Below are 26,751 nucleotides of genomic sequence, written 5' to 3'. Positions count from 1 at the left end.
TGACATTTGGATATTACATTGAGCATTTGGTTATGCAATTGAGCTTGAGAGTCTTATAGTGAGACCGTGGGACTTGGTGACATGTACATGCTCTTGTCATGCTTAGTGGGCTGATTTGACATTACTTTTGGGTTGACACTTATCTCTATCACAATGTTACCAGTGATGTATGAATCTTGGTTGGTTATGTATTGAGATTTTGTTACATTGCTCAATTTGTTGTGCCTTAAGTTGGTCTCTTCTGTTACCCATGCGACCCACTCTATGCATGATGGTTATGACTATGGGATGTATCTTAGTTTGACACACTGATTCTTTGATAGTTCTTAGTGCCAGTTGCTTATTCACTCATTGATGGTTGGAGCTATCCCTTGGTAGTTGAATTATCTTATATCAGTGATTACCCCCCTTTGATATTGATTCCTTACTGATGTGCTTCATTTTCAACATGCTGTAATTATAGTTTATTGCACAGTTTATGGGAGCAATCACCTTCATTTGATAGTCCTTTGCATTGAGTTTATGGACCGTTCATTATTTAGTCAATACCCCTTGTTTTCAACTTGATCTGGTGGTGGTATTAGGACCGTTTGTGCATTTTTTTGCCTTCATTATGACTGGTGGCTCGAGTGATAGTGTTATCTTTAATATTGACAAGTTGGACGGCACCAACTACATCTACTGGAAGGACCAAATTTGGCAAGTTTTAGTGTAGAAAATGCAGGTTAGGGAAACATAAGGATGTCAAGCTTGAACTTATTGATGCAAAGGATTGGGCTGAATTAGATGAGCTATATAAGTCCACCATCATATTATCCCTCTCTAACCAAGTGTTCTATAATGTCGTCTCTAATTGGCAGCCTGCATGGGAATTATGGGAAAAGATTCGCAATGACTATGACAAGTAGAGCCCTGCCTTCTCGGATGTATTGGCTAAAGCGATTGATGGACCTTTGCATGAAGGAGAGCACTTCTATGTCAACTTACAGCAATATTCTCCCTAGCAAGTCCAGTGTTAATATTGAAGAGATTAATGTTGTGCAGACAAATTCTAATAATGATTTCATACTTGTAGCTTCTTCTCTTAATACTTCACATCTAACTAATGCTTTGTCTCACGGTATACTCAGTGTTGGCTAATAGATTCAGGGGCTTCCTTTCATGTGACCTATCATAGAGAGTGGTTTCACTCCTATCGCACTCAAGATAATTGGTATTGGTGATGCCCAGCTATAGTTTGATTCAACTTACATGTTTACTCTTCATGATGTATGTCATCTATCAGCACTCACAAAGAGTCTTATCTCTGCTAGCAAATTGGATGATATAGGCTATGTGGTTTCTCTTATTGATTTCTCATAAACATTACTTATGGAAATCTTGTCATTGCACATGGTGCTAAGTCCAATACTCTCTATCTCTTGATTGTATTTGGATCAAGTGTGTTAGCGGATCAGAGACTGGTCGGACTACAGCCAATCGGCAGTCGGACTATACAGTCGGACTGCCACGTGGCAGTCTGACCTGCTTCTGTACAGTCGGCTACATTTAATGCAGTCGACATGTAGTTATTTGGCGCCCTGATTCTGGCTGTTTATAGTCGTGATTTCCAGTTGTCTACTACACTCTTCTGCTCGCAGATTGCAGGCTGGAGACTCACGCAAGTTCTGTCTCTGTTCGTCGATTTCAGATAGGAGATCGTTCTGACTGTAGCGGACTTCGAGGTGAATAGTAGGTTGCATCGTCCAGGTGGAGACACGCAGTCCAGTGCACTGTACCCGTGTACATATCTGCATATCTTTGTATACAGCACACTTTATACAACAGATCTTCATCTTCCACTGTCTCTTTCTCTCTCTTCTCTCTGCGTTCTCTCTCTCTCAATCCTATGCTTCTGCACCCTAACTCTGACATGGTATCAGAGCAGTGTAGAAGGGCTGGCTGAGTGAAGAACCAACCTGAAGAGGTGTTTCCATCGCAACACAAGGCTGTGTTTCTAGTGTTTGAGGGTGAGCAAGAGGGCTGCACCTCGGAACAAGGCTGAAGCAAGCGTGGGCGCATGGAAAAGGAGTCCATGTGGTGGATTTGCTGCTGTTTGACAAGGAGGAAGTTTGAGTTTTCAGCTTTCAAGTGCAGGTTTTGCTTTTTTATCGCCTCCGGTACGGGTAAATAAGTTTCGGGATGCGGAAGAGCCCTAGCAGGCTGCGTTTTCACAGTCAGAGGGGGCTGCTTTTGCATTTGTGAAGGCATTACAAGTATAGATATCTACAGAGATTGACTTGGAGTTCCAGACGATCATGGACCGGAAGGTGCCTGTCTTACCGGCTCTTCCCCGCAGATCAGAAGCTCGATGGCGACAATTACCGCATTTGGCACGTGATGATGTTGGCCATCCTTGAGTCCTACGATTTGGCCGAGCTTGTACAAGAGGAGATCGACTGGCCCTCTGTGAGAGATGAGTCCAAACTCTCTTTCGTTGCTCGTGCGGAGTTGGCCAAGGCACAGTCTCACTGGGACAAACTGAATGCCAGGATTCATTCCTTTCTTTTTCTATCTTGTACTACAGCCGTGATAGCCCACATTGAGCACTTAACGGTGGCTCGGGAGATATGGCTGGAGCTTGATCAGATGTATAACCGGATGACCCTTATTTGGAGATGCAGATGGGGACCTTGTCTATGAACAAGTCTTCTTTGTTGCGGGAGTACACCAACAAGCTTAGACAGCTTCAGATGCAGGTTCAGAATGCGAGGAAGCTAATTTTCTATGAAGACATGGCGATCGCACTCATGTCACAGTTGCCTACACGATTCGGTGCTTTTTACTCCGCCCTTATTGTTTCGGGACGAGAGTCCACTCTTCGATCCACTCTTCGATGGGAAGAGTTGGTTTCTATGGTCTTGGACCAAGAGGAACAACTGAAGGGATAGAATGCTTCCAAGTCGGAGGCACTGATAGGCCAAGCCTCTCAGAAGAAGGGAAAGGACCAAAAGAAGAAGAAGGGGGATAACAAGTCAAAGAAGGACAAGGACAAGGACAAAGAATCCACATGCCATATTTGTGGAAAGACTGGCCATTGGAAGAAGGATTTCCCTGATAAAGACAAGAAGGACACCAACAAGAAGGATACGAAGGATTCTGGAGCAGTGGCTACACCCTCATCAACTGTGTTTCTTCATCTAGCGGTCATTGAGGACTCTTCATCAAATGCTTCTGATGCTGCGATGACAGCTCCCTAGGCTCGAGAGTGGATTGTTGACAGTGGTGCCTCCTGGCACATGACTCCTTTATCAAATGGTATTGCCCAGTTGCAACCTTCGCGTGGGCAGATTCTCATTGGAGATAGCTCTTCGGTGTCTATTGCAGGACGGGGTGAGATGCAACTAATTCCAGATGGACGTGGTAGTACCCATACCTCAGAGGTCTTCCATGTACCAGGTTTAGGGTATCATCTACTGTCAGTTCATAAGATTTGTTCCCTTGGACTTTTGGTGGAGTTGGACAATGATTTGGTGCGAGTCCTTGATTGTGGGTCAAGGAAGGTTTTCTCATCCGGATATGAGGAGAACGACATCTACAAATTGAAGTCTTCTACCACCCTCTCTACTCTTCTTACCTCTCAGACAGAGTTAGAGCTATGGCATGCTCGGTTTGGTCATCTTAACTATGATTATCTTCGGAGGGCGTCATGTGGACAGCTTGTTCGAGGGTTTCTCAACATAGTGGTGAGCCAGCAGCCATGCGTCTCCTACGTTCATGGGAGACAACATAGGGATGTGATTTCCAACAAAGCTTCGCGGCGGTCTACTTCACTGATGGAGCTTGTATCTACAGATCTTTGTGGCCCTATGAGGAATGAGTCCCTAAGAGGGAGCTCGTACTTCATAATGATCGTAGATGACTATAGCAGGATGACATGGGCCTATTTCTTGGCATTGAAGTCAGAAGCTTTTTTCCACTTCAAGGATTGGCTTCTCTTTGAGGAGAACCGCTCAGGCCGAAGATTGAAGACCTTGCAATCCGACAAGGGTGGTGAATTTGTTTCTAATGAGTTTGCTAATTTTTGTGCAGATAAAGGTATTCACCAGGAGTTTGCTAATACTAACACTCCTCAAGAAAATGGCATTCTTGATCAGAAGAAACGAAGTGTGATCGAGATGGTGCGCACCATGATGGAGCACCGACGACAAACACCTCAGTTTCTGTGGGTCGAGACTGTGGCTACTGCAGTCCACATCCTTAACCGATCCCCCACTTCGGCCGTTGATGGGATGATACCTTTTGAGGCTTACTTTGGGACTAAGCCCGATGTTTCTTATTTTAGGGTTTTTGGGTGTGATGCCTATGTTCACATTCCCAAGGCTCATCGTGATAAATTTGAAGCAGCTTCCCAAAGACAGGTGTTTGTTGGCTACAACTCCCAGTCCCAAGGCTATCGTTTGTATGATCCCGTCAAGCGGGATGTATACACCAGTCGAGATGTGCGGTTCATGGAGGTTGCGGCCATAGCAATGGGTGAGGAACAATCCGTTCTTGGAGATCCAGGGGAAAGTTGGGCTCTCGTGACAGTTCCTTTGGAGCCTACGCCTTTTGATTCTGGTTCTGTTTCTGATACAGAGTCTACTGTTCCACTGGTCACCCCCGAGGAGATACCACTGGTGGATATCCTAGAGCCTTCAGCTGATGGAGAGAGACGAGAAGAGGTCCAGCCTCCTCCTCATTGGGCCCATGACACACTCCGTGATTCAAGGAATCGAGGGGGTCCCTGAGGAGTGGGGACCGTAGGATGGTCCACAGTGGTCATGGCAGCACCAGGCACATTCTACGGAGCTTGTTTGCTCTAACTATTGTTTGATGACTCTTGTTATGTAGGACCGAGAGCCCACCTCCGTGAAGGAGGCTTTACAGTTTGCACCATGGAAGAAAGCTATGGAAGCCAAGTTGGAGGCTATTGAGAGGAATGACACTTGGTCACTCGTGCAAAACCTTCTTTGGACAAGCACAAGGCTCGGCTTGTTGCTACGGTTTTGCACAGCGCCCAAGGATTGATTGTCATGACACTTTTGCCCCCACTGCTCGTATGGCGACTATTCGAGCTATTCTTGTCTTGGCTGGCCATAGGAGATGGCCTGTCTACCAATTGGATGTGAAGTCGACCTTCCTCAATGGTGATTTGAAGGAGGAGATCTATGTCGAGCAGCCTCCTGGCTTTGGCTCTTGAGATGGGAAAGTCTACAGGTTGAAGAAGGCCTTGTATGGCCTCAAGTAGGCTCAACGTGCATGGAACGAGAAGATTGATTCGTTCCTTCAGTCACAGTTGGGATATCGGCGTTCCAAGGCCGATCCGTAGCTTCATGTACACACTTCCGAGGCTCATTGTGTGCTTTTTGTGTTGTATGTTGATGATTTGATTATCAAAGGTGATCATGCACAAAAGGTCAAAGAGACGAAGGCAGCTTTACATCGGACGTTCGAGATGACGGATTTGGGTCTACTCCATTTCTTTTTGGGCCATGAGATTTATCAGTCTCAGAGGGGGATCTTCATCTCAGCAGAGATATGTACAAGTGGAAGATTGTCGGCCCCTTTATACTCCTATGGATCCGAACTGGAAGGCCACTTCACATTCAGCTTCTCCTATGGCAGATGCTTCCCCCTATCGTCAGTTGATTGGATCATTGATTTGGCTCCTCAACACTCGTGTTGATCTTTGTTTTGATGTTGGGCTTTTGGCAAGGTTCATGAGTGAACCTTAGACAGTGCATTGGCAGGCTGCCTAGAGGATACTTCGGTATTTGAGGGTGACATCTGATTTAGGGATTCATTATCCAATAGGTACAGGTGGTTCAGATCTTGTGCTTTTAGGTTGGAGCGACTCGGATTGGGCCAGTGATGTGGACCATAGGTGGTCTACTACAGGTTACTGTTTTACCTTGGGTGCAGGTGTTATCTCATGGAGTAGCAAGAAGCAGCCCACGGTAGCCCTTTCGTCTACTAAGGTGGAGTATCGGGCCGCGTTTTCCACCACATGTGAGGCTGTGTGGCTTCGGAGATTGTTGGAGGAGCTTGGCTGCTCGCAGACTCGTCCTACTTTGCTGCAATGTGACAATGAGAGTTGCATTGCCTTGGCATGGAATTCTGTTTTCCATGCCCGACGAAGCGCGTAGAGATCTAGTACCATTTTATTAGAGAGAAGCTTCTGCATGAGACCATCACTATGGAGTACTGCAAGACAGAGGACAATCTTGCAGATTTGTTTATGAAGGCACTTCCCCAGGCTCTACTTTAGAGATATTCCAGATCCCTCAAGCTTCTGCCCCGCCCAGGCTCTGAGAGGGGATGTTAGCGGATCAAGGCGGACTGCAGCCAGTCGGACTACAGTCTGCAGTCTAGTCGGACTGCACAGTTGGACTGCCACGTGGTAGTCCGACTTGCTTCCATATAGTCGACTGCATTTAATGGAGCCGACATGCAGTTATTTGGCGCCTTGATTCTGGCTATTTATAGCCGTGATTTCCAACAGTCTACTACACTCTTCTGCTCGCAGATTACAGACTAGAGGCTCGCGCAGATTCCATCTCTGTTCGTAGATTTCAGACAAGAGATCGTTCTGACCGCATCAGACTTCGAGGTGAACAGAAGGTTGTATCGTCGAGGTGGAGACACGTAGTCCTGCACACTTCGCCCGTGTACATATCTGCATATCTTTGTATACAACACACTTTATACAGCAGATCTTCATCTTCCACTGTCTCTTTCTCTCTCTTGTCTCTGCATTCTCTCTCTCTCAGTCCTACGCTTCCGCACTGCTACACTCTGACAAAGTGACCATATGTTGGCAGTGGATGCAGTTCCACATGTATCTCTTTGGCATCGTTGCCTTGGACACATGTCCTTAAAAGCAATGAAAATGCTTACTCATTTGCAATATCTTCCATTCCCTTGACTATAAATGTTTTGAGTCTTGTGATCATTGTTTATATGGTAGGCAGACATGTAATACACATAAAATGTCTAGTATGACATGCATGGGTGAGCCTTTGGCTCTTGTTCATTTGAATGTATGCAGTTGTATGCCTTGCAAGTCATTAGGTGGCACGGAGTATTTTATTACTTTCATTGATGACTATAGGAATAAGGCCTGGACATATCCTATCACATAGAAATTTAAAGTCTTGGCTACATTTTAGCATTGGCTTTGGTTGAGAACCAGTTTGGATATAGGCTAAAAAGTGGGGCTGAATATATCTCTAAAGCATTTGATTGGTTTTGTGATAAGAGAGATATTAAGCGTTAGTTGATTGTCCCATACACCCCACTCCAGAATGTATGACTGAGTGCATGAATCAGACAATTCACGAGTGAATCTACAGTATGCTTAGCTAGATAGGCTTAGCGTAGCATTTTTGGGCTGAGGTAGTTACTACTGCCATACAATTTATTAATCAGTCTGCATGGACTGCTTTTGACTATTAGGTTGCAAAGAAGATATGGTCTAAAAAACCTACCTCATATACTCACTTGCCCGTTTTTGGTTGTGAGGCTTTTTGGCATCTAAAGGACAAGCACAATAAGCTAGATCCCAAATCTCAATCCAATTAAGCTTAGACCCCATTCACACTTACTCTAAGAACAAGCATAATAAGGTGGATCCTATGTCTCAATCCAATTCAAGCCTCTCTCACTCTTACTTCCTTCTCAATCCAATTAAGCTTAAACCCCATTCACACCCTCTCCCTCACACTCAAAACCTTCTTCACATTGCCAGTTAAATGCTCTTCCTCCTCGCAAATTGGATGTAACTAATCTTGATCCCAAAAGTGATTCACATTCTTGTGGAAAGCTATTGTGTGCAAAATACTCCTTTGTAAACTCTCAATTTTGTTGTAAAACGATAGACACTACTTGAGTGTACCATAAACTCATTGTAAGACCTCCTTATCTAAAAATGATAGATCTTGAGAAAATAGCCAAATTTAATGGTGAATGTTTTCATACATGGAAAGAGAAGACCATGTATCATCTCATGCGTAAAGACCTATGGGATCTATTTGAAGATTATGTAGGACATGCAAATGGTAGGAAAGAAGATGTAGAAGGTAGGACCTTTGATGAAGTCCAATCAAAGATAAAAGAATGAAAGAGAATGGGTAACAAGGCTCTAGGCATCATTGCCTAGGGATTGACCGATGATGTGTTGCATCATATCTCTTGCATCAAGGATACCAAAGCTGCGTGGGATAAACTTGATAAAATCTTTAGGACATAGGCCACAAACTCCAAGGTAAAACTACTTATGCAATTCTACAAAATGGATGTAAAAGATAGTTATTATATGACCATGTACATTAATAAGTTTAAGAGCTTAAAAACTCAACTTGCCACTCTAAAGAAGAACATTGATGAAGATGAAGCAATAGCACTATTACTAGCAAGTGTAAATCAAGAGTCATATGAGAACCTTATATCTACCTTAAGTAATGTTCCTAATCTCTCACTTAAGGACATTGAGCCCTCTCTACTAAATGAAGAAAACAAACATAAAAATGAGGATGCAAAGGGAGTTGTCTCAACACCTAGAGACAATCTCTTATACACCAAAGGAGCTTATGAAGCAAAAGGTAAAGGCTGAGGATTTAACACTGACAACAAAGATTGGATTACATATCATTATTGTGGTAAGACTGGCCACATAGCGAGTGAACGTTTCCACCATAAAAGAGTACAACACGTGCGAAATGGAAAACATTATAATCAGTTCATGAATGAAGAAGATGTTTTTGCTATCAACAACAATATCTCCCATAATGGATTTTTTATTTCCCATAGTGGATGTTGCTTTGTAAAAACCCTTGCCAAAGATGTAAAGTTTCAAGCTTTAACTTGACTAGGCTACTTATGAGCTAGTCTCCTAGGCCATGTATTCATGTAGGGGAGGCAAAAGCCAGCAAGTGTAGGAACTCATCATTTGAGGGGGGGTGTTGGAAGATAGGAAACATGATGTATTCTCTCAGAGAAAGGCTCAAAATCCCATAAGCATAGTGATGAAAGTGGAACTATCCAAAGGCTATAAAAACATGTTCTTGGTTATCATTTCAATGCAATATATAGTACTTCTTTTTTTCCTCAACTTGAGATTGTGTTTATGAGTTCAAGCTAATCAGTCTTGGAATCTAATTCACTTAAGTTACAATCTCTCATTCCAATCATGTATCATGTTTATGGCTTGTATCTACCATAGCCAATCTAGCTCTAGAATAGTGTTTCTTAACATACAAGGCTAGATTCGTTGCTAAGGGTTTCAAACAAGAGCATCATGTGGACTTTGATGAAATCTTTTCTCTTATTGTGAAGATGACTACCTTACATTTGGTACTGGCTTTGGTTGCTAAGCTTGACTTAGATCTTTATGAAATGGATGTCAAGATGGCTTTTCTTCATGGGGACTTGCATGATGATATTTACATGGAGAAACCTAATGGCTTTGCAGAACTTGGCAGGGACCACCTAGTGTGCAGATTGAGGAAGAGCCTTTATGACCCTAAGCAAGCACCTATGGAATTGTACCACAAGTTTGATGCTTTTATGCATTCACACAGATATTCCCGCAGTGATATGGATTCGTGTTTATACAAAAGAAGGCTCATGATGGTGATTTTGATCCTCTACGTGGATGATATGCTGATTGATAGGTGTGCTCATGAGTTGGATGCCTTAAAAGGTCAGCTTACGAAGAGCTTTGAGGTAAAGGACATGGGACAAGCCTCACATATTCTTGGGATGCACATTACGCGTGATCGCTCAAAGGGGTTCCTCTACTTGTCACATAAGGAGTACATCCATAAGGTCCTTGAGTAGTTTCATATGTTGGATGTTAAGCCTATTGGTTGTCCTTTATCTTCTCATGTGAAGATTAGTTAGGCCGATTGTCCACAGTTTGATGAGCAGAAGGCCGAGATGGCCAATATCTCTTATGCATCTGTAGTGGAAAATTTGATGTATGCCATGATAGTCACTCATCTTGACATAGCTTTTGCAGTAGGAGTTATGGCACGCTATATGGCTACACTTGGCAGATGGCATGGGGATGCCGTTAAGGGTATCATGAGGTACATGAAGGACAGAGTAGCTATGTGCATATGTTATGGTGGCCAAGCTAGTGGAGTCCTAGGGTACATTGACTATGATTATGCAAGACATGGATACAATAGGAAGTCCATCTCTGGCTATATTTTCACTTTTGCTGGAGATGCTATTTCTTGGATGTTGAGGGTGCAGAAATGCATGGCCCTATCTACTATAGAGACAAAGTATGTTGCAACCACTGAGGCTTGCAAGCAAGCTCTTTGGTTAGGTCGTCTAGTGGCAGACCTTGGCATTATTGATGTGGTCTCTACATTACATTCGGATTCTATGAGTGCTATTCAGTTAGCTAAGAATCCAATCTTCCATTCAAAGATGAAACACATTGAGGCATGTCACCACTTCATCAAAGAGGTCATTGAGGACAGTTTGTTGATCTTGTTAAGATCTGAATTGACCAAAATCCTATAGATTTAGAGCAGAGCATTTTTCATTGCTTATGAAGTTGATGGGCATTGGATGAGATAACGTCTTTCCTCATCCTATTGTACTTATGTACATTTGTACTTTGTCACTTTTTTTTTCTTATTCTCTCCTTACTAGGGGTACATTCATCTTTAAGTGGGATGCTATTGGGGGTAAAGGTGCTTGTGCCTAGCCGCTTGTGTATTAGTTACACTGATAGTACGCATATATCCGCACACCTATACACTGCAGTTGATGGGTGCCCATCGCTATCACTTTATTCTTTATTCTTTCAGTGACATTTGAATAAAGGGAAGGCCGGTCACACATTGTGATTGTTGGAGTTTCCACATATTGTGTGTGTGTCTCTCTCTCTTGCTCCTGCTCCTTTCACTATAACTCTTGCTTTTGCTCCGTGCTTCCACTTTAGGGCTCACTTCCTTTAATGGTATCACGGCTAGAGAGGCTAGGTGATTAGCATTCAATCCCTTGTGTTTATGCTCCCTATCGCTTTGTTTCCACAGCTTTCTGTTCAGCCTGTTCTAGCTCCATCACTATTTGACTCTTGGTTAGGTAGGTACCTTAAGCATTCGATTTCCCTCTAAGTCAACATATGTGGGGGATGAGGGCAAGATCATGCTTAAGAGGTCATGCAATTTATTTTCCAATATGGGTTCTGCATCTTGGAGATATGCATGTGTTTTTCCACCAAGCTTATTACCTTTTCCACTATCTCCAACTATTGATACAGATCAAGGCACTCTCCACCCTATGCACTCTCCTTTTCTTTTGTCATTGACGTAGATGTTTCTACCTCTGCATTAGGGACTTTTTTTTCCTTCTTTAATATGATAGCACTATTTGCTTTTAGGGTGAATTCCACTCCCATCTCCCTTTTCTCTTCTTTTGATTTTTCTTTCCCATAGAGGATGCATCTAGGTTATTAGGCGCTAGTTCTTTGGCTCTAGTCATTACATTTGAGAGTATTGAAGTGGCATCATCATGAGGGGCTTCCAACTAAAATGTCCAAGCGATATAGAGCACAGGATCATTGAATTAGTGGAGGGTTTTTGTCTAGGAGAAACAACATATAAATGTGTCTAACCACGTTACAACCATCTTAGATCCACCTTACCTTTGTTAGCCTATTATTGCATGTGGCATCTTGATGAGATGTTTCCTAGGTGGCCAGAAGTCCAATAAGTGAGAAACTATTGCATTTCCCCTACACCTATCCCTCAACCTTTTCCTCTTCTCAAAGCCATCAATGAAACCAATCTAAAGTCCATGAGGATAGGATATCATCGTACATGATATACGAGTTTACATAAGGTTTTTCTTCAATAGCTCTTTCACAAAGTGCACGAGTGCATCATTGGGTGCATGAGTAAGAATGGATCAAGATGATTTGGGTATTCCTTTTAGATTGATATATTACCTAGGTGCTATGGGTCTTTTCTCATTGCATACTCATAATGCCAATGTAGCTCCTTGCTATCAAGAAATGAGGTATTCTCTAGTACCATGCCTAGAAATGAGATATGCTTTGATATCATGTCAAGAAAGTAGATATGCTCTGACACCATGTCGAGAAATGATTGTTGTGAAAGTAAACTAGAGAAACATAGGGTTTGCGGGGAGAAGCATAATGTGTACAATAAACCTTCTGAGAGAAGAGAAACTCAAGAAACACAGAAGAAGATGATGATAAAGCATTGAATCATGTTTAGTAAACAAAACTAATATAGTGGAGCCAAAGCTTTGAAGATGATTGCATTGTTGTGTTTGAATCAAGCAGTAGCACTTGAAGGGAATTTGCACAATGAAGGGAGTGAAACACAATCCTCTTGGTAATGGGATATGCTCAAGACATATGCTGAAAGATAAGGATCAACTGGATGGTGTGCTAGATGAGGAAATCCAACCCCTGATGGAGCAAGAATTGCAAAGACAAAAGTATTTTAGGTAGCAAGTACCTACTAGAGCCATCACCCATGCTAAGGAGGTGTTAGACTATGAAACACATCCTAAAAGGTTGACAATGTCACTAGGTAGATAGAGGTAATCTGGCAACAAAAAAATAGGTGTCTATTGATTCCAAATGGAGATGATGATCTCCAGATGGGGAAAGAGAATTTGCAATAAAAAATGCATGGAGATGGTAGCCAAGTAGAGGAAGAGCATCTACAGTCCAAAACGCAGCATGGAAGGAGACAAGGTGCCTAGTGTAGGGAGAAATGAAGTCCATGAACTACAATGTCCTCCGAGGGCAGTGTGAGTAGCAGTGGAGAGATGGAAGAGAGTGACTAAACATCAGAAGGAATGAATGTGGGATGGATAGAATGGGTGAAGTGAGTGCCATATATATAAGCATATACTGTCCAAAGTGTTATCTATTGAATTCTCTCAAGTGGCTGTAAGGATCATCCCTTGCTTTATACTTCTCAATCTACTGTGTGACTATAGGGATTTTCACTTAGTTTTTTGTGTTGGATACTATTCCTAACCTAGCTAGGATTGAGGCTACTAATGTTGCACTATTTTGCTCGTTGATTGAATTAACTAGCAATCACTTTGTCAAGAGTTTGGCTAGTGTAAGGTGTGCTTTGAGGGCTCTTTCCCTATCGATATTTGCTCCTAGTTCAGTTCTTTCTACAAAAGCCAAGATGCATTAGACTTGGTTCAGTTCAATCTCTCTTCTTTGCGTATGGATGCTCTGTGCCTACGTGAACTTAGCAACTTGTTGTAATAAACATTTTCCTAGTCTTCTTTCCTATTGCAAATATGTTATTATCTCATGTGCTAATCTCCCCATTTAGACTATCCTCATCTTTTGATTCTATTGCACTAATAACTATTACATTTCTATTGGAAATTTACTAGCGTAAAATCTTAGGTCATCTATATTTAAGCTTGAAGCAGACATTGTCTTTGACTATTCTTGTTTGACTAGGGTCTCAATGAGATTAAGTTAGGTAGGGAGACGACGGCTTCCAAGGAAGACACTTCTCACTCTAGTGGTTGCCAAGTGGTCGTTACATTACATACTAGGTGCTCCAATTGTCATGTCTTGTTTATCTTATTTATGTTGAAATATGCCTCTCTAATTGGCTCATATGAATCCTCCTCTATTTGATGGAAAAAGGAGAGATGTATTTGGACCCATTTGAGAAAAGTCACTGGACCCACGTGACTATGATGTCACTGATAATATAATCAAGCAACTTGAGTAAAGTCTATATAAGAGGTTCATTCTCATTGCAACAAATTTCTTTTTGATCTATCAACATGAATACAATTGTACATTGCTTCTAGCTTGTCTATCTTGCTCTCTCTTTTTCTTCTCCACAAACACCTTCTCTGTCACATGCAACCGTGAGCACTGTAAAGTATCATGAGCCATAGCTATAAAGTGAAGCTCCTGATCGTGGGAATATACCAAAGTTCCAACATGGAATGAGAAATCTAGGCTTGTGTATAAGTTTATGATTATGTTGTCATTAATTGCACTCATGCTTAGGATTAATTGCAGCACTCAGCTTTCTTATTCTCTACCTAATCTTATTCTCTTCATTGCCTATGCTTGGAACCTATCTCTTGTCTATCCTTAGCATTTGACGCTACTCTTATCTTGTTCCCCTACTACGTGTAGAGAGAGATAGAGAGAGAGATTCCTATCTCTTCATTATTGATTCAAGCCAGCTCAACAATCCACGACCATTACAGCCCCATAGTCACCGGCAGCACCGGTATCCATCTCAGCAGATTCCACACCCACCAGCCAATTAACAACACCTCAATCGATGTTGAATGCAGCTTCTAGTCCACATTCAATCGACTCTCCAAGTTTATTAAGGTTTGTAAGCTCTTTGAGCTCCAAGTTTATTAAGGTATTCAAACCTTAATACTCTCCAAAACCCCCATTGGGCTCTAGCCCTTGTTCACACTGAAATCCCCCAAGCCCGTGTTTGCTTTGAGGCGGGTTCTCAGGTTTCACATCTTAAACCACTTTTCCATCAAGTGTATTTTGACACTGGAATAGAGCTTCTTTTCAATGTCAATGGCTACATGAAACATGCCCTGAATATCTACAAGAAGTCAACACACAACAAGCTTTCCCAAGACATGGAGCCAAAGCTTCAAATCTAAGAACATCAAACCATGAAAAGAGCGAAATGTGGTTGCTACAAACAAGGGAGGGCTATCAAGCTTGGTTGTTTTGGAGCATTCTAGCAAGAGCATCAATGTACAAGATGCTTCTACATCATCTTGACCTCAAATATCTGTATCCAACTACAAAGAAGTCCTTCATCGACAAACGATTCTCACCAAGATCAACATATTTTGGATCTTCTATGCTCAAGCTCTCACGGTAAGTGTCAATCGATATCAAAGTGTGACGTGTTAAATAATAATGAATGATATACAACAAAAATTAGAAAAATACGAGAAGGTGTGCAATATCATGTCCATATAGGGATACAATAAAGAGGTGGATATATGGAGAAATGCATGGCTAGTTGTGTGAGCGAATAATGCTATATATAATATATCATTCATCCTTAATAAGATAGTGTGTAGGTAGCATCTAGACAAATCTCTTAGCTCTATTTAATACTACTTGTATTGTATGGGGGATTTTTCATATCTCTCTACCAGCCTCTATGTTTGATACTCTTGCATCCTTGGTATAATATGTTTGGTCATTTTATTGAAAAAGTCAATGAGATGTGAATATTTTCTCCCTTTCTATAGGGTTTCTCACTAGATTAATAATGTGTGAAGCCTCTAGATCTGAAGTGGGAACGAGCCTAAGTATCACTAGTTTGGGGACTCCATGACAAGCCTAAGAGGTAGAGTCTTGACCTTTGGGCTAAATTGAGATTGGCATAGTTTGGCCTTTATCTATTTGCTAGTCCACTTGTGGTTCAAGGCCTTCTATTTTCTTCTTGTTCTTGGATATGAGGGCTTAAAATTTATCCCTCATACAATGAAGGGAAAAAATGATTCCATTTATTTTTGCGTCCCTTGATAATAACGTGTGTAAATCTCTTTATCTTTGATATTCCTTGTCAATGCTAGCAACTCATATTGAACATCTTTCAAATTTAGAGGATAATTAGGAACACTTTACTTGAGATTTTAGTATTTTCATTTAGCTTGGCTTTCAAATGCATGCTCTAATAATATAGTCACTATCTGGCATGTGGTCATAGATTAGTCACCATGGCAAATAGTCATTAATAATATAGTAAATCAACCAGGATTGCATACAAACCACTTATGAATTGATCTTAGATTTAGCTCTAGTGATTGTTTATTCATTTTTAGTTTCATTAAGCCAACATAAATACACCAAAGAATAATGAATAGAAGAGAGTGATTGAAGCAAAAAAAGCTTTTATTTACTAAATGGGGCTATAGCAGTTGGAGTGCATAGTGGATTAGGCTTAACAAGAAGGGGAATTTGACTCAATCCCTAATATTGAATGAGTAAGACATAAATTAACTAATTTTTACCTCACTTAGCTTGCTCTCATTGTCAATATACTTAGCTTGCTCCACTTGCCAATATGTAGTTTGCTTGAAATTTTTAACATGACTAGGCTTGATTGTAGAGATATATTTTCAATGAGAAATCAAGTCATGATGTTATTTTGTAAGACTATTTTGAACACATCAATGGGTGAACCTTTATAGTGCAATTTAAACTCAAATTCTACACCATTTGAGATATATTAGCCACTTAAGAGTTGCTGATGTTGTTCATTGTTGCCTTTGAATCTACGAGTGAACGTAGGATTGTAAACTTTAGTCATTGACAGGGTCTGAGTGATGGTTCCATGTGAGTCGATAAGTGACTTACAGTATCAATAATATACTTCACAATGAAAAATATGATATATTGTCCTAAGGGATGCAATGTAGGCTAGAGATAAGCCTAGTTCTTGAATAATCTTTGTGATTGCCTTATTTACCTTTAGCATGGAACCTTGGAAGGATCTAGAGAATTCCTTGCAATTCTTTCTAGTATCCTTTGCACAGAAGTATCAATGGCATGTGATAACGTGAGATGTAGTCACCTTTGAGCGACTAGGAGATATGCGTAATGAATCCCTTGAAGATAATGGGGATAAGCTCATCTTTAACTCATTCAAAATTAATCTTGAATTGCCTTGAATTGAGGGACAAAGACATTTTTTGGCCAATAATAGGATGTTATGAAGATATTAGCTTCATCTTACTAGGTTAGATGCCTTTCTTAATTATCCAATTGTAGTAAATATATCCAACCCAAAAGCTGCATAGAAGTTAGTGGATATATAGAACTTTAGATATAAAGACTCTAGTTGGTGTAAATAGGATGAGAGGATGATAGAAGTAGTGACAATTCTTTATAGCAAAAAATTTGGCCCTATAGTGGACCCTTTTGTGAAAGCGTGCAATGAAAGAGGAACATGAATATGGAGAGAGAAGCAAGGAGAGATTGCGACAAAAGAAGAAAATGGAAGTGATAAACATGCACTAAACTTGAAAAGAAATCTAAATACAATGTGGGCCCTACAATAAGGACAATGATGACTAGCCAAGTGTAGGATGGCTTTATCCATGAAATGCTAAAACTAGTCTACTATTGTCTAAGTATGTATGAATTAGATAATGCAAGCCACTTTAGAAAATTTTGATCACTACATAAAATAGCTGATCACCTCATATCAATTGTAAATAGATCCTCCAACAATTGAGAAAGAAATAAAAAGGGTTGGAAATTGTCCTCAAATATTGTGAACACACTAAAACTAATTAAAAACAAATGTATTATAATGTATACTCTAGAAGTAGCTACCTCCTTCATCAAAACACATTAAATGACATATAGACAAAATATAAGAGCTTGTAATGTCCTTGTTCTAATTTAGAATGAGTCTCACAAGTGGAAGATGATTGTGCAATACATATATGTTTGCCAACACCTAGGCCTCTCAAATCCTCGATGTGGCTAACGGTCAAAGAGAACATAAGAGATCCAAGGGTGATAAAAGAGGTACCAATAGTGATTATGTCCATCGAGGTAGTCTATAATAAAGAAACTCCTCACAATCCTAGGAATTACCCTTTAAACCATAAGGACCTAGGAAATCCATATTTGTATCACCAATATCATCCCCTATGAAAGTGATGTGGGATACAAGAAAACCACTAGAGAAGATGGTGAGAGACGGGATGGAACATATGGTATAGGCAGTGCACAATCAAGAAAAAATCAGCAATGAGTTGGGCAATGAAAGATTGCCTCAAAGGACCCCACACAAAGGAAGGAAAATGGAGTCTATTTAGTACCCCTCTCTTACCAACCTTTCGCTAAATGGCCCCTTTGGAAGAATCCTCAACAAAGATTGTTTGCTTTGTGAAGTCAACGTGACTACCCAAGTCTAGTAAGGCCATAAACTGAGAGTGGTGGAAAGTACAAATCTAAAACATGTAGGGCATCTCAAATGGAACTTGATGGATGGTCAAACAATAATGATAAAGTGCACCACTAGTAATAGGCATCAAAGCAATGTCACCAATAGTGACCATACCCTATAATGGATGAAGATTCTATAGTAAGTCTTCTCAATGACTCATATGACTTGAAGCACTAGTATCAATGAGCCAAGGCCTCTTTGCACGTGAGATACCCAAAGAAGAAGGCAACAACGGGCTCCTCCATCTCATGGATGTAAAGGAATACAAACTTATATGTAATAGTTGGAGTAAAGGTAGAGGAATGGTAAAGATGATTTAGCTCCATCCTTCACTCCTCGATGAAGGTGAGGATATTTCTTCGTACACTTCTTCTCTATACGGGTATGCTTCATCTTCTCATTCTTGGCCTTCTTGTCATCCTTCTTCCTCTTCTTGTTAAGATCTTAACATTCTTCCTCTTGTCATTCTTGGCCTTCTTGTTGTCCTTCTCACCTCCCAAACCTATACTAAAAGCTTTAGTCAAGCTTGATCCATTGGCATCAAATTTTTTGAGCCAATTTCTACTCCAAAACAAGTGAACCTAACTCTTTCCATACAATGGTCTCTAAGACTTTGGGTTGAGCAAACTCATGTAGAAGAGATTAGGCTTGGGAGATGGAAAATGAGTGATAAGAATCATTGCCATGTCATCTGATGAATTGGTCATGCCAAGGGATGGAAGCTTATCATGCAAAGAGAATCATCATTAGAAATCATTAAGATTTTATTCTCAATGGTAATATGGTGGACAAAGGTCTTTCACTTGGTGGAAAGAGGCTAGCTCTGTGTCCACACCTTTGCTACCCTTTGAAGTTTACACACCTACACAAGGACACAATTTTGCAAACTCATAAAGAGAAATGATCAAGCTTTGGAATCAAGTTGATACCAAAGTGCAACTTGGTCCATTGCAATGAATTGAGGTGATTATAGGTGCTACTTGTTATGTGATGGCTGTTGTGGGGTGAATTAGGGCAGTAAAGTTAAGGTACATTTGTTGGAATGAACCGAGGTGATTATAGTTCTTACTTGTGATGTTATGTTATATGGCGATTTGAGGGATGAATCAGGGCAGTAAAGCTAAAGTCCAATTAACTGCTTTTGGTTAAGGAAGGTATCGGAAGTACGGACGAGCGCGAACTCGAACTCCAATCTTCTGACGAAGCTGGCGGATCTTGCGGGTCCTTTCTCTTCCCAGCAGCAGCAGCAGCAGCAGCGCCGCCATCAGCATCAACATGCAGCTCCTTCTCCTACTAATAATAACACCACCACCTTCAATAATCTCCTGCAGTTGGCCGCCCAACAACAACAAGAAGACGAAGAGGGCGCTAACTGCGCTCCTCTCTCAACCAGCTGTACTACTAATTCAGGCTTGCAACTCTGGTAGCTCCTCTCTCTCTCTCTCTCTCTCTCATAAACCAAAGCTTGTGTCTGATCATAATTTCCGTCTTGCCTCATCATGATCCCAGGGTGGACTCCAGTACTGATCAGCAGAGCAATCGAGCTCCTAGCCCTCCCCCCAAGCGGCCCAGATTAATTAACGAGGACCTCAATAGGCCTCCAGAATGCAGCTTGGACTAACCGACCTGACACTAACCACTCGGTCGTATGTGATGATGGCGTTTGGGGAATCCGCAAATTTTTGTAACATTTTTCATGGTATTCTGTGTCGATATGTATGCGCAAATGCTGTAAAACCCTCCATAGCTCTGTAGACAGAATGTTCTGCCATCAGTTTTTACGCGGATATAAGAAGTTGATGGCCTGTTTGTAATGGCAGCGCGATTAAACAATTGCCACCTGATGCTTACTATTCTGGCAATTGTAAGCTCGATGCATTTGTCAATCATTTTGTGCAGAGAAACATCTATGAGTGCACGTCTGTATGTATCTATAGGCATATTATTAAGCCTTCACCTGGTTGCAACTTGCTGGTTCTAAAGACTCGATGTATCTCAAACTCAATTCACTTATTCCCCCATTTTTTGACACCCGTTATGTAAGCCTCTTGCTTTCCAACATGTAATGTTGGACCACTTTTCTTCATTTATGACACATTTTATGTATATTCTTGGGGCTTCACCATGCCCAAGTCTTTGGCCTTGAGCTCAGTAAAATTGGGAGTGAAAGCACCAAGGCCAGCCCTACTTTGACTAAGCTTGGACCCCACCTATGCAAGCAAGGAGAGAGGGGGTCTTTCAGGTGAGAGAAAATTGTATAAAGAAGAGAGGGAGCGAGAGAAGTGAGCTAGAGAGAAAAGGGGCCTTCAAGAGAGAATATGATTTCTACCAATCATTCGTTACCAAGTCTTTGGACTTCAGCAACAAGTTCATAGAATACTACCATTTATAAATGGTACTCCATGAACTCCTTAAAATTCTAATTTAAAGCTAAACAGGGTCAAATGAACTTCACACACTATTAAACTTAACTATGCGAGCTTGTGCAAGTAGAATTTGCTTGGGTGTTGCTTGGCTCTTGAGCCTTCATATGGTTGTTATTTCTAAAGAATGATGTGCATGAAACTAGATTCCCTTCTTCCATTTTTGTTATCTCTTATGTACTAAGACCCTTACTTTGCAATGTAGTCTCGGGCTAGTATTCTTCATTTTTTATACATTTTCACTAAGGCTCTTTGTAAACTTGATTGCACGCAATGTATTATTGGCTATATGTTTTGGAATGCAACGTTGACTATATGCAAAGTGATCTTGAGTATATGCTTTGAAATACAATCTTGACTATATACACTAAAATCCTTATTTTAAAATAAAAAGTTTAGCTCTATGTCATGTCCTTCAACTGTGGTTTAAAAGGTCTCCTTTGCAAATTGTCTAGATACCATAAGCTTAAATATGTTGTTGATGGGTGCATAGTGGATTTGTGCAAGTTTTATGTTGTTTCACGGTCCATGTATACTATACAATTTTACTCTCATTGACCCACCTAACAAGTGGTTACACTTGTAAATTGTAGCAATGATGTAAATTTTCTAGTCATTGTACCTTTTCACCTTTATATGCACCCGAAAGTGGCATGACCAACCACCATTAGTTTGGTATTAAGCATCATTGGAGGGCCTATAAAGTTCATCTTTGAACTATATACATGTAAGTGCATACACCCATAACCTCCCCCCAAGGCCAATCCTCTCTTCCCACCATTATACCCACTACCCACGTTCATGGTTGAAGCAAATTTTTGGCTGGCCAAACTTTTCGATTAATGGTAATCAAAGGCCCCTTCAAATGCTCAATATTTCCAATGAAAAAATTAGTGGTGATACTATCCCAACCCTAGTTTTTGTGTATTTTCAAATGAAGCGTTACACCTTTGACCTCGTGTTATAAAATGCATGCATCCAATTTATAAGCCATATTCTAAGGTAAATCATTGCTAACTAAGCCAAAGACAATGTATAGAGCCTTACGTGCATCACCATAATATACAGATTCAATATTAATGTTTGTAGTGATATTATTAGTCTATGTAAAAATTACCCCCATTAATAATACCTTGTCACATTGATACATGTATAAAAGAGAGAGACATGTAAATTTTCACATCTTTTGAACATTAATAAATTTACTATCTCTTACCTCACCTTCTTGTTCACAGCTTCTATGGCTTCTCTCTCTTCTTTTCTATATTTCTCTCTCTATTTTGAGTATTTCTCTCATTTGCTCTTCTTTCTCTCACCTCCTAGTTCTCTCCTTGAAAAGTGGTATTAGAGCATAGATTTCTAGTCCATTGGATTTTCTCATTTCAGACATATTTTTCTCTAAATCTTCACCATTAAATCTTGGACAATAGGTATAGGAGCCACATGGCAAGTACTTGCAAGAGTTCTTCTTGAAGCATAGACTAAACTTAGGGCTTTGACAAAGATCTTGGAGAGATTTATCCAAACCATGGCTAAAATGGTAGGTCGTGCATCCGTTACACATCATTTTGGAGATAACTTTGAGAAAGGAGAGGTAACTGGACATGGAGAATATTAAAACCTCAGTTACTTTTTGGAGTAGAGCTTTCTTCTCTTTCTCTTTAAAGCTTTGGTTGAAGCTTCCATGGTGGTTGCCAAGAAATGCAATATCTTTCTCTCCAATGATATTTTCTTCTTATCTGACCATGGGGCAATGATTCCTCAACCTTTGAGCATCAAATAGAGCACCATAGGGTGAGTAGTAATGGAGAAAAGATATCACAAGCCAACCCAAAAAATGCACCAAAATTTGCATTGATTTCCTATTCTTTGTCCACAAGCCACAACAATCAACAATCACTTATCTCTAGATTGCCTATCGTTTGGACCAATCCTTGGCATTGTACTCACTAGGGCCTGAGCCTTTGTAAGCCACTAATCTTTATTTTTCTTCTCTGGAACCGTAATACATAGTAGGGTAGCCATAGCTTTAGACTGAGAAGCTTCAATTTCTTCAATCTTTGGCTCTTCCCGACCTTCAAAGCTTCTCTACCATCAATTTGGAGCAATATAGACTTCAAGATTGAAGGCATTGCAATGATTTCAGTATATTGAGGTTCTTAAAGGTTATATTGAAGGATTATTTTGGGGTTTTTTTTCAAGAAGCTTGAATCTTTAACATTCAAGTGTTCAAGCAAGCTTGGAACATTGATTCGTTACGAATGCAATCTTATTTGAGCTTATATGGGTTGATCTTGTGGATTCTTCAAGCTTTATGATGGATTCATGGTGGATTATGGAGCCCGTGTAGGGAGAATCAGTACTCAAATATGTCCATAGGTTTCTTTACAACTGGTTGAAAATCTTGGATAAGTTACATGAATATATATGTGCATCACGTGGGTTCAAAATAAGGTATTTTTAAAATAACATTTTTATACATTTTTTACATATATAGAAGGGTGTAATATAAAGGGGTTATTTACAAATTGAATAGAAAATGGTTATGTTTTACTCAAAAAAATTCACAGATAAGGATATTTATAAATAGGCCTTGAACGCATGTGATGTAGAGAATATATATATAGTAACTTCCTCGAGTTGAAAATTATGAAGTAAAAGTAAACCTAAATACTTTGGAAATTGGACTCATAGATGTTGTACTCAAATGTGATTGGTTGATGACCTTAGAAAAGATTACTATGGATTTCTCATAGCTGTATATGGAGTTTAACTTTGATAAACACCTTATCCTTTTACAGGGAATCTCTAGTAAATCTGATTTTCAACTTATCACCATTCAACAACTCAAGGAGTATAAGAGACACTCATAGATTTTTGTCTTGTACCTGAATAAGGAGATTGAAGCAATTTAAAAATTTAGCAAATCATCCAACTTTAAAACCTCTTCTTGAGAAGTACATGGATTTGTTTAAAGTACCCACTTTATTACCTCCTAAGAACCCTATTGATTTGGAGCAAAACTCGAAGGCAAACAATAAGCCAAATTGTCCAAGTGTAAGCGTGAAGAAGTAGCTAAGCAAATGAAGGAGCTTCTAGAGATGGGATTCATTGAACCTAGTTCTTTACCTTATGTATCTCTAGTCTTATTAGTGAAGAAGAAAGATGGATCCTTTAGGATGTGTATTGACTATAAGAATTTAGACAAGATCATAGTGAATAACAAGTACCCAATACCTAGTGTTTATGATTTGTTTGATGAGCTCAAGGGGGCTAGATTCTTTACCAAGATTGATTTACGTTCAGGGTATCATCAAATCTGTATGCAAAAGGGTGATGCAGTTAAGACTGCCTTTAGGACTGATTGTGGCCTATACCATTTTCTAGTGATGCCATTTGGGCTTACTAGTGCTCTAGCTACCTTCCAGAGTTTAATGAAAAAGATTTTACAATCTTTCCTCTTTCAATTTATCATAGTTGACTTTGATGATATATTGATTTATAGTAAGACTCTATAGGACCATTTATCACATATGAGGAAGGTCTTTGATGTATTGAGGCATCACAGACTGTTTGCTAAGGAGAAGAAATGCTCTTTCATGCAGATTGAGGTGGAGTAGTTGGCCCGTATTGTTAGTGAAAAAGGGATACAAGTTGACCCTAAGAAGGTGTAGTGTGTTAAAGATTAGCCAATGCCTACTATCACTACCTCACTTAGAGGGTTTCTTGGTTTATCGCCATTTTATTGCGGATTCATTAAGCATTATGCAATTATTATAGCTCCTTTGATTGATAGGTTGAAGAGGGAAGCTTTATTTTGGGATACACTTGCAGATAGTAGCTTTAACTAGTTAAACTAGTTAAAGGAATTTATTACTTTCACTCCTATTCTAGTATGCTTGGATTTTCTGAAAGAGCTTGCTATATAGTGTGATGATAGTGGCCATGGCATAGGGGCTGTTTTTTTATAAGAGCATAGAGTTATTGCCTTTGAAAGTTGCAAGCTTATAGATAAGGAAATGGCTATGAATGTCTATGACCAAGAGATGTTGGCTATATTACATGCAATAAAGAAGTGGCACCATTATTTGTAAGGTAGCCGATTTAGAGTTCAAAGTGATCAGAGGATCCTAAAGTATTTCCTCACTTAGTCTTATGCCACTCCTAAGCAGCGTAGTTGGATAGCTACTCATAAAAATAATAATTTTGATATCATTCATATGAGGGGCAAAGACAATGTGGTAGCTGATTCTCTTTCTTGCATGTGGGCATGTAATGTTTCAGCTATGACTAAGCTACATAATGACTAGATTGAAGAATTACGGGAAGCTTTTGGGATATACTTGCAGATAGTAGCTTCAACCAGTTAAAGAAACTCCTTACTTCCACTCCTATTCTAGTATGCTTAGATTTTTTTGAAAGAGTTTACCATATAGTGTGATGCTAGTGGCCATGGCATAGGGGTTGTTTTATTATAAGAGCATAGAGTTATTGCCTTTCAAAGTCACAAGCTTATAGATAAGGAAATGGCTATGAATTTCTATGACCAAGAGATGTTGGCTATATTACATGTAATAAAGAAGTGGCATCATTATTTGTAAGGCAACCGGTTTAGAGTTCAGAGTGATCACAGGGTCCTAAAGTATTTTATCACTCGGTCCAATGTCACTCCTAAGTAGTGTATGTGGATAGCTACTCTACAAAATTATGATTTTGATATCACTCATACGAGGGGCAAAGACAATGTGGTAGTTGATTCTCTTTCTTGCATGTGGATATGTAATGTTTCAGTTATGACTAAGCTACATAGTGAGTGGATTGAAGATTTACAAGAAGCCTATCTTTTGGATGATGAGCTTAGCCATGTTTTTCAAAAATTACAACAAGAACTCATGGAGGAAACTCACATTATCAACTTAAAAATGGCCTAGTTTGGTTAAATGATAGGATTGTTATTACCTAGCCAAGTGGTTTGTTGTAGCCATTACCTATTCTTGAGGGCAAGTGGATACACATTACCATTAACTTCATTACTAGTTTGCATACTACCAAAAGGGGATGGAATAGTATCTATGTGGTGGTGGATAGAATCACCAAGGTATCCCATTATATTCCTACCAAGACAGTTCACTGTCTCATAAGTGGTTAACTAGTTTATGGGCAGATCTTTAGATTACATGGATTACCATAAGTGATTGTACATGATAGAGATTCAAAGTTCATGAATAACTTTTGGCAAGCAATATTCAACTCCATGGGTACTAAATTGAATCCTTCTATAGCCTATCATCCACAAACTAAAAATGGCCAGATAGAAAGGGCAAACAAGTGGTTGGAAAGTTACCTTTGCCATTTTTGTCATGATTGTTAGATATGATCAATGCCCCACCCTCATTAGGTGCTACCAATGATCCATGGTGCTCAAAGTTGTAAGGCCCCCATTATGAGGAGAAGCCAAATGTGAGCCCGGACATTGGTTGAGTCCTGACTTGTATATCAGATGAGGTCTATGTGACCGGATGGCAAAAAGGTGACTGTTGTGGGTCTAATCTTTGGGTTAGACGGAGTGGTTAAGCTGGTAGCAACTCGAGGCACATTGCATTGAGTTGCGTGGTAAGGGAGTTAAAAGGGGCCCCTATTGTGGGGTCCGGGGGCCGCGAAAGCGGCCCCTGGCTGGGGGGTCCCAGGGGGGCCAGCGGCCCCCCTGGCGGGGGTCCGGGGGCAGCGCCCCCGGCCCGATGGTAAAGGGAATATTCCCTGGAATATTCCCTGGCCGACTAGTGGAGGCTCATATGGTAGGTCGGTCAGCAGGCCGACCTAACGACCTTCGCGGGCTATAAAAGCTAAACCCCTTCGCAGCCATCTTACACTAATCTTTCACCCAGTCAGAGTTGTTGTTCCAGCTAGCCTTAAACTCTTCACCTATCTTCTGTCTAGATCGCCATCTAAGCTTCACTCAGTGGAAGCGCACGGGTGGACAGAGCCATCTTTGTATCAGTTGTTTGAAGTAAAAGAATTTACTGATTCTCCTCTTATCTGTTGTGTACTCTCTATCTCTTTCTCAGATTCTGTTCGCTGCGCCGTGTAATATTTTACATGGTATCAGAGCCCAGGGGGCTCTAGAGATCGGAGAGAGTGCAAGAGGCAAAGGCTTCAACAGCAAAGAGAAACGATGTCGACTCCGGGAAGCAGTTCTGGCGCATCAGGAAGCGGTGCAGGAGGTGGTGCTGCTGTACCGGCTATTCAAACACTGAGGATTCGTCCACCAACCTTCAGCGAAGGCAAGTTAGATGGTACAAACTACACCTTGT

At 40.4% G+C, this 26,751-nt stretch overlaps 1 protein-coding gene across 8 annotated transcripts in view; it reads left to right on the top strand.

Annotated features, from left to right (window-relative positions):
- Positions 1 to 20,003, top strand: part of LOC148026227 (MADS-box transcription factor 23-like) — a 64,193-nt gene extending 44,190 nt beyond the window's left edge. For 6 of the 8 annotated variants that reach the window (XM_087693515.1, XM_087693516.1, XM_087693510.1 and 3 more), the window contains 2 exons: positions 19,172 to 19,440; positions 19,527 to 20,003. In XM_087693515.1, coding sequence (XP_087549641.1) covers positions 19,172 to 19,440; positions 19,527 to 19,638 — 381 coding nt within the window. In that variant the 3' untranslated portion in view covers positions 19,639 to 20,003. Of the gene's footprint in view, positions 1 to 860; positions 1,105 to 19,167; positions 19,441 to 19,526 lie in introns of those variants that run through there. The other 2 variants (XR_015693200.1, XM_087693517.1) reach the window with 2 other exon arrangements.
- The last annotated feature ends 6,748 nt before the right edge of the window (positions 20,004 to 26,751 follow it).

The sequence above is a fragment of the Lygodium microphyllum genome, chromosome 14 (genome assembly GCF_053477565.2).
Source record: "Lygodium microphyllum isolate KBCC chromosome 14, Lygodium_microphyllum_v1.1.10, whole genome shotgun sequence".
Taxonomy (NCBI): Eukaryota; Viridiplantae; Streptophyta; class Polypodiopsida; order Schizaeales; family Lygodiaceae; genus Lygodium; species Lygodium microphyllum.
The sequence above is the reverse complement of the archived record's forward strand: the minus strand, read 5'-3'. Positions and strand labels throughout refer to the sequence as shown.